The sequence below is a fragment of the Lygodium microphyllum genome, chromosome 5 (assembly GCF_053477565.2).
Source record: "Lygodium microphyllum isolate KBCC chromosome 5, Lygodium_microphyllum_v1.1.10, whole genome shotgun sequence".
NCBI lineage: Eukaryota > Viridiplantae > Streptophyta > Polypodiopsida > Schizaeales > Lygodiaceae > Lygodium > Lygodium microphyllum.
In genome coordinates this window covers 26,251,534-26,260,385 of record NC_141139.1, presented here as the reverse complement: position 1 = coordinate 26,260,385, position 8,852 = coordinate 26,251,534, and the positions used below count along the sequence as shown (strand labels likewise).

At 43.0% G+C, this 8,852-nt stretch overlaps 1 protein-coding gene across 1 annotated transcript; it reads right to left on the bottom strand.

Annotated features, from left to right (window-relative positions):
- Positions 1-1,071: 1,071 nt before the first annotated feature.
- Positions 1,072-5,537, bottom strand: LOC148035629 (pentatricopeptide repeat-containing protein At2g33680-like). Its single transcript, XM_087677603.1, has one exon. The coding sequence runs from the start codon at positions 4,706-4,708 to the stop codon at positions 2,228-2,230; it is 2,481 nt and encodes an 826-aa protein (XP_087533729.1). The 5' UTR covers positions 4,709-5,537; the 3' UTR covers positions 1,072-2,227.
- Positions 5,538-8,852: the final 3,315 nt, after the last annotated feature.

Genomic DNA, 8,852 nt, shown 5'->3' with positions numbered 1-8,852 from the left:
CATATATATTTTGGATGCAATAATCAATCTTTGGCAAGGACTTCACTATGCTCAACAGAATAATTAGGACTATGTTTTTATGAAAATAGACTTTGACAAAGCCTATGATAGATTGAAGTGGGATTTTATTCTCCAGTCCCTCCTAGACATGGGGCTAGGATGACAATTTATCAAATATGTCTTTGCTCTATTTGGAAATCCAACGATGGGAATTTTTGTGATCAAATACCTCACCCCCCTCCTTCCCTCTTATGAGATCTATTAACTAGGGATGCCCACTCACCCCTCTTTATTTGGTATAGTTGCAGATGGCTTAGGGTGGTTGACATAGGAGCGATACTAGAAAGGAAACATAAAAGGAATCTGCCTACCAAGGGGCCACAAACGTGATTTTGAATTTATTTGCACATGGCACAAATTTGACTAGACATGCTCAGAGATGTTATGTCTTGCCTCTGGCTCCAAAATGAACCACTCAAAAACGAGGATCACAACGCTCATCAAGGATCCCCCTTAGTTACTTGAAGTCGGTTGTTACAAACCCATTAAGGAAAGGGCTGTATTTTGGCTCACGGGGATCCCAATAGGGTTTGGAGTAACCATGAAACAAAGATGGCAATGGGTAATGGACAAATTCCTAACTGAAATCAACAGCTGGAATGATCTCAAGATGAGATTCGCCTCAACCACATCATCCTCCCCTCCTGTGTCTACTTCCTTTCTTGTTGGTTGCCCCCGAAATCCAGCCTTGCCCAATGTAGCCTAGAGAACCTATACTTTACCAAGAAAGCTAGGAGGCCTTAGAATCCTAGACATACACTCTTTAGTTGATAAGCAGGGTTGTCTACGTCCGACAGACAGATCGATCTGTCCAGTCCATACTGTTCGGTACAATCCGTCCGATCCCACGTCTGATGGGTTTCTTGTTGCGTGTCCGCCCGGTCAAATCATCTGGTCAACTGTGCCCTTTTTCTTGCGCCTGAGTCCTGACGCGTCTACTGCCTGTTTCCTTGCGTGTTTTATCATTTATGCAGGCTGCGTGTTTTATCATTTCAAGAGCAAGTAAGGAGGTGGTGGCTCCCAATCATGTAGCCACGGATCATAAACAAGATCCCTCTCCAACTATCCTGTTTCATCCGTTGGAGGAGCCTGCCATCAACAAGGGGCCATTCAAATGGGGCACCTATGTCGAAGAGGCAAGCTACACTTGCCCAAGCAATGAGCCAAATGTCCGGTCCACTCTCTTTTCTCAAAGAGAGCAAAGAGAGGCAAAGACAAGTCAAAATAGAGATTGTAAGCACTATAATTGAGTGCAACCTCTCTTTCCATATCTTAAAAGTGGATTGATGGAAACGCATGGTGAAAGCCATCGCCGTCGTAAGTCCATGCCATGGATGGTACAGCGTCACATACTATGACATGCATGCAAGGAAGCTTGATGAGGGGAGAGAGGATTGATTAGTCACTCGAGCTAGTTGGACAAAGTATGGGTGCTCTATTCTATTTGATGGATGGAGCGATTGTAAAAAAAAAAAAAAGGGATTATCAATATCATTGTCTCTTGTCCGCTTAGTACATATTTCCTATGAATGGTGGATACCGGCACAAGAAGAAGGCGAACCATAAGTTCCTTTATGTATCAGCATATATAGCAAGCCATTATTGAGGCAATTGATTTGTTTAATTGCAAGTTACAACTTCTCAAATTTATTAATTTATTTACTTGAATTCTCAAACATATTGATTCTAACATCATTATACGTGATCTTGTAGGTTGGTGTGCAAAACGTTGTGGACAATGCCTCTAATTGTACCTCTATAGGATAGAAACTTGAGACCAAGATTTCGTTACCATACACCATACATGCCATGGAATTCCATCTTCTTGAGACCATACACCATACATGCCATCTTCTGTCTTGAGCTATGGAATTCTATTACCGGTTCATTCATTTTTTGAGTACGTGTGTTTCTCTCTTTCACTGTTCATTCTTCTCTGTTCAGGAGTTGTGGTCTTCTGTGTCGTCCATTTCTCATTCTCACAAAAGCCTCATAGTCTCATGCTTGTAGAAGCATGTTTGGCTTTTACAGTCAATACATAGAAAATTGCCAGCAATCTTTGCTTTTGAGAATGCCTTTCATCTCAAGCCACAACAAATGACCAATCCATTGAACTCAAAGCTTTACCAGCATCCCAACCACTCCATTTCCACTCCCAAATTTCCAACTATGCTTCATCCCACATCTCTGAATAGATGTTAGACATGCAGATATAAATTGCAGGATCCTTTTCATCAGATTGCACTGCCAATTCGAAGACACCTTTCCCAAGCATGATATTGCCCCACTTCCTACAGGCACCCAGCAAAATTTTCCGCACTGAAAGATCGATCTGCAATGGCATCTTCTCAAGGATATCAAATGCCTTTTCTAACTGGCCTGCCCGAGCAAGAAGATCGACCATGCAACTGAGGTGCTCATGAGTTGGGGTAATGCTATGATTTTTGCTCATGTACTCAAAATATTCCTCACCCTTATCCACTAGACCTAAATGGCTACATGCAACAAGCACACTGAGGAATGTCACCTGATCTGGCTTAACACCGTGTCCTATCATTTGGTCAAACATATGAATAACTTTTCCAGCCTCTCCTAGCTGAGCATATCCTGAAATCAGGACACCCCATGAAATCACATCTTGTACTGGAATCTCATCAAACACATCTTGTGCTTCAGTGAGCAGGCCACATTTGGCATACATATCAACTAATGCAGTTGCGACAACATCATCCTTTTCCAGTAACCCTGTTCTGGCAATCTCAGAATGTATCTCCTGCCCCTTGTCAAGAGCTCCTATCATAGCACACGCTTTCAAGCTGCATGTGAAGGTGACAACATCAGGGGAAATACTCTCCATTTGCATTTTTTTGAAGCAATCCAGTGCCTGGTCTGCATGCCCATGTTCAATGTATCCTGCAATCAGTAAATTCCAGGAGACTATGTCCTGAACTGGAAGCTTGTCAAACACTTCCTGTGCTTCTGCAAGCCAGCCACATTTGACATACATATCCACTAACACATTGCCAATAACGACATCTCCTTCAAGTAAATCTTTTTTCACAATCTCAGAATGTATTTCTTGGCCTTTGCCAATGGCTGCAATGCTGGCACATGCTTTAAGGCTGCATGCAAAAGCTACTGCATCTGGAGAGAGACCTTCAAGTTGCATCTTCTCCAGAAAATCCAAGCCTTTGTCGCCAGCCCCATTCTCAGCATACCCTGTTATCAGCATGGTCCATGTGACTGCATTTCGAACTGGAAAGTTATCAAATACTTCCTGTGCTTTTGGCATCAAGCCACATTTTGCATACATAGTGATCAATGCATTAACAATGAAAACATTGTTTGTGAGAAAGCCTTTTCTGATAACATCAGCATGTATTTCCCGACCCTTATCAGCAGCTCCTAGGCTGGCACAAGCTTTCAAGCTACTTACAAAGGTAACTGCATCTGGAGATGGACCCTCAAGCTGCATCTTTTGAAAACAATCCAGGGCTTTTTCACCATGTCCCTGTTCTGCATATCCAGCAATCAGTGCGTTCCACACAGTTACATGCCTAACAGGAAGCTTATCAAATACTTCCTGTGCATTGGGTAACAGACCAAATCTGGCATACATACTGACCAATGCTGTAGCGATAAAAACATTCCTTCCCAACAACCCTTGTCTGACAATCTCAGTATGAATTTCTTGGGCTTCATCTATTGCACCTATGCTCGTACATGCTTTTAAGCTGCCTACAAAAGTTATTGCATTCGGGGAAAGGCCTTCAACTTGCATCTGTTCAAAACAAGACAATGCGTCCTCACCATGCCCATGTTCAGCATAGCCTGAAATCAATGCATTCCAGGAGACTATCCCTCGAGCTGGAAGCTTGTCAAATATTTGTTGCGCTTTCACAAGTATGCCGCATTTGGCATACATACTGATTAATGATGTCGCAACATCTCCTCTTTCCAGTAAACTCATTCTAAGAATCTCAGAATGTAGTTCTTGGCCTTTTTCAATAGCTCTCATACAGGCACAAGCTTTCAAGCTACATACAAACGTGACAGCATTAGGGATGTGACCTTGTAACCACATTTGATCATAACATTTCAGAGCTTCCTCCCAGTGACCTTGCTCGGTATATCCTGCAATCAGCACATTCCATAAAACTACATCTTGAACTGGCAGCTTGTCAAACACTTCTCGTGCTTTTCCAACCAACCCACATTTGGCATACATATTGACAACTGCACTTGCAACAAAAGCATCCGTGTATAGCAACCCTTTCCTAGAAACCTCAGCATGTATTATGCAACCTTTTGGAAGATCTTTCTGTTTGGCACAAACCTTAAGTAAAGCTACATATTTCTGAGCAGTGGCAGGGTCCTTTTTGCTACTTGCTTCTTCCTTGTCATGTGTATGTCTGCACATTACATTTTTCACAGCACAAAAGGACGAACCACCATCTCCACCTGCTGACCTTCTTCCTCTTATGTCCATTGCTGAAGTATCAAGAGTTCTCTTTCTTTTGGGAAGTTGAGAAGCTGCGCTCAATTGCCCTAAGGCTTGATGAACAGTAACATCTTGATTGCATTGTGCTTGAGTAAAAGGGCCATGGCAGTTATCTGTGCAAGACGAGAACTTATACAGATAAGTCATTTCTCTTTTGATCCAATCAAATGCAAGAGCAGAGGGTGAATAAGGCAGGGACACCAATGTGATGTTTTGTTCGAGAAAATCTGACAAATTGTTTCCTATTAACCCGCCACCAATCTGATCTTCTGTTTAATAACTCTAGTTGAATTGTTTCATGTTGATGGGTCATCAATCAGAACGGATGTTTGATCCATTTCTATTAAATTCAGGTGAAAAAGGTCATCTGTGCTGATCCGTAAATTCTAATTGTTGCAAACCAACAGGTCTTTTGATTGATAAGCTCTAACAAATAGGTTTATGAAGCTCGCACAGAGAATACAACAGGTCACCTGTGCTGATCCATAAATTCTAATTGTGGCATACCAACAGGTCTCTTGATCGATAAGCTCTATCAAATAGGTTTATGAAGCTCGCACAGAGGATACAACAGGTCATTTGATCACACAGAGTTGTCATAAACCAGCTCCGCAGACAGTACTATCAAGACCGTGGATTTTCCCGCCTTGTTAAAGTGTCCCCCGTCATGTGGAAACAGACTAAGAGCAAAGACCACTCTTTCAAATATCCATCCCCACTTCACCACTTCATCCTTGGGCCTTTTGGTTGCTCAAGCGACGATGGAACCGTTCATGGCTTCCTTTCCGCTGCTGCATTTGCCTCGCCCTTCTTTGTTTCCTTCTGGGCCCTGGCGGAGGAAACGGAAAGAGAAGCCCACCTTCGACAGCAGCGTACGACATGATGGGGAGGAGGAGCTTCAGCTCGCCCTGAGCACTATCTCCCACCCCGGGGAGTTGGGATCAACGGCTATCATTGACCCCCCCAAAAGGAATGCATCCGAAAAACCCAACCAACCTGGGAGTTGACCGAAGAACGGTGTCTTGAAATTCGGGGTTGTTTGCTGTCACAATTTACAAACAAAAGTAAACCTTTCAAATTTTATAAATGCAACCAGCAGGTGAAATTGATTGCATGGGTTGCCAATGTAAGAAGATAATAGATTCTGCAGGGCCCACTATCTCTAATACAAGTTTTTGAATCGTAGAACAAAAGTAAACCTAGCCTTCGAAGTAAACTGTCCCGACCTGGAACCGAAAGCCGAAAAGCTCTCGGTATTACCCATAGGAAAATCCTACACGCAGGGCGCATTCGTGTGATGTTGTGAACGAAGGTTTGAGGCCCATATTGCTACCGCATACAAGCTCACGAGATCATTGGAACAAAGGTTTGAGGTTCATATTGCGATTTGTTGCTCATGGCTTCCACTACAAGGTGCTTATCTCTCTCTCTCTCTCTTCCTCTCATATTTGCATTGGATGCATTGTGACATTGGAATGATGTTTTGGTGATATATACGTATGTAGTCAGCACGCATGGATTATGGAAAGTGACATTGAGATCGATGATCTCAACACCGATGAAGAGACATTAGATGGATCATCAAGTGATGAGGTTGAGATGTTTGATTTCTTAAGTGGAGACAATGATTCGGCACCACAAGAAAGCACTATCAATGCACCAAGCCCAGCTACCTATACCTCATCGAAGTACATCTCTTTCAATAGAGAAACTTACGGCTTGATGGTCAATGATTTGAGCGGGTAGAAGGCCATCACATTGGAGATGCTCAAGCAACTCCATAGGAGGGAGTTGCTCAACTTGAAGAAGTGGAGAAGAATCAGAGAAGGTCTTTGCATTGGTAGAAATGGTGATGGACACATTATATTGGCCTTGAAATCCGAGCCATCGTTGCGCATTGCATATATAAAGGAGTGGGAGAGCATATTCCTTGAAAATCACATAAACAAGGTTACAGGTGCTCACAAGGGTATCAATATTATATTGGCCTTGAAATCAGAGTCATCGTTGCACATTGCATGTATAGAGGAGTGGGAGAACATATTCCTTGAAAATCACATAAACAAGGTTACAGGTGCTCACAAGGATATCAATGCCACAATTGATTCCATCAAATCCACGTGGTGTACTGACTTGAGAAGGTATGGCATTCCTCTTGTGTATGTGAGAGATCTCATCGGTGGGTGTACTTGCAAGGTGTTCACAAGGCCCCATGGTTATAACGGCCCATTTCTATTTCATGGGAAGGTTCTGGAAATAAGAGCACCCATCTTGGAGCTTACTGCAGATAGATCTCTTGTCGAGCGGAGGCTTCAAGAAATCATGCTTGAACACAAAGTTAGGTTGGGCAAGGTCCGCTCAACCAAAAAGCATGGTTTAGGGAAGATAATAGTGGAATATGCATGTCATCGTAGTGGTAGAGCAACTCGAAAGGGCTCCCAAATCCGTAGGTTGCGAACCTCGAAGAAATGTGGTTGCCCTTTCAAGGTGCAGATCGAGTACAAGATGATCTCCATGATGTCACTATACGGGTCCATGGACCACACGAGGGTCATGTACCTGGATCTCGTACTGACTTGTATCACTTGTCGGTGCATCCAGCTGTGATTAATTGCTGCAAGGATGACCTGTTTGACGTTGGGACATATCGCCACGTCGCCAAGATGAGCCTAACCAAGGAGCGGTTTCATTTGAAAAATGCATCTCCATTGGATCGTGTCATTTTTAGGTTCTTCATGATACCAAGGGAGGTGCAGACACTATCATACCAAATGCGAACTGAAGGTATGTTACCTTCTAATCCATTGCTCTATGATATTAGGTTGCTTTTAAGCGTCAATGTTCTGCGTGTCGTCCTGCTGCAGGCAAACTTTCGAAGGATGATTAGACGGCAATGTATTTGGAGGCTCTCCGTCTACGAGATCAAAACAAGGTATTTGTCATATTCTCATTAATGTTTATACGGTGCGAAAATTAGTACATCTACTTGATAGTATCATCTACATGGTCCTTTAGGCACTCTATTGCCAACCATACAATCCTGGTGCAAAAGAGGACAAGGACAAACCATTCGTACTGATAGTCCAGGATGAATGGATGTTGCAAATGAGTAAGAGGTTCTCAAAGAACAATGCTTGGGCAATCGATAGCACATTCAAGACCAATGTGTTTGGTCTTCCGCTTTATGCGGTGGTTTTACCAAACCAACATGGGGTGGGTATCCCTATTTGGTTTATGCTATGTACTAGTGACAATGGATCAAATCAAGAGATTATGGCTTTGCAAATCACCATAAGACTAGTCCTCTAGGATGGGAGATATTCGCCCTGCTGCCCTGGTGATTGATAAGTCCCAGGCAGAGCTGGAGGCACTCTCGAAGATTGTTCTGGAAGACCCTCATTGTTGGACCACTGACTACCTTGGTGGCAACAAATGTTAACATGCATACCATATTATTCTATGCTAGTTCCACATAAAGAAAGCATGGGTTGAAAATCTCTTGCCACAGGTACACCTTTTGTTGAGAAACATGCGGGATCTAGAGCATGGCAGTGAGTTATGGTGGATGGAAGGAGAAGTGTGGACTCATGATGGAGAAGACAAAGACACTGTTTGTTACACAAGTGAATTAGGTTCCAAGATTGAGACTTGGACTCATAAACACAATCTTGTGTATGTGGACAATGACATTGACACTTCACTGAAAAGAAAAGAATATTATCATTGCATTAAAAAAAGGAAGCAAGTACAATGCTTTATAGGAAAGTAGGAAACTGCAGTAGGCACTATTGTGCATATGGGATAGGTTAGCCTGCATGTCTTTAGCCCTGAAGCTCCATACAAAGAGGCTGTTTAGTGAGTGTGATTGCTGAATCTCAACACCCCTCCTCAATCACAACTAGAAAGGCACAAAGTGTGTAGAGGCTGTAATGAGAATCACCTGCAAAGTGTGGGCACACCACAAACATGGTAGACACCAGAGGCTATCGCAGAAAAGGCTAAGTGTGGGCACCAAAACATGATGGACATCCAGAGGCTATAACAGGGGCCTCACAAAGTGTACAGGGACTGTAATGCCAAGTTACATGAGGAGTTTACAAAGCTTATGGCAGGAAGCATTAGGGCAAGGAAATACAAGGCTTTTAAAACAGTCTATCAGAGTAATGAGAGTAGAAGGACTGATGAGTCTTGTCCTTCCGATCCTGGTGGTCTTCATCTTCATCTTCTTCTTCATCTTTTGGTCCATGGTCTTCTTCTTCTTTCACAGCTGCAAGATAGGCCTTTTGGGACC

Bases quoted from the DNA above. Each gene is read 5' to 3' on its own strand.
- LOC148035629 (XM_087677603.1), bottom strand. From the start codon at position 4,708: ATGACTTATCTGTATAAGTTCTCGTCTTGCACAGATAACTGCCATGGC.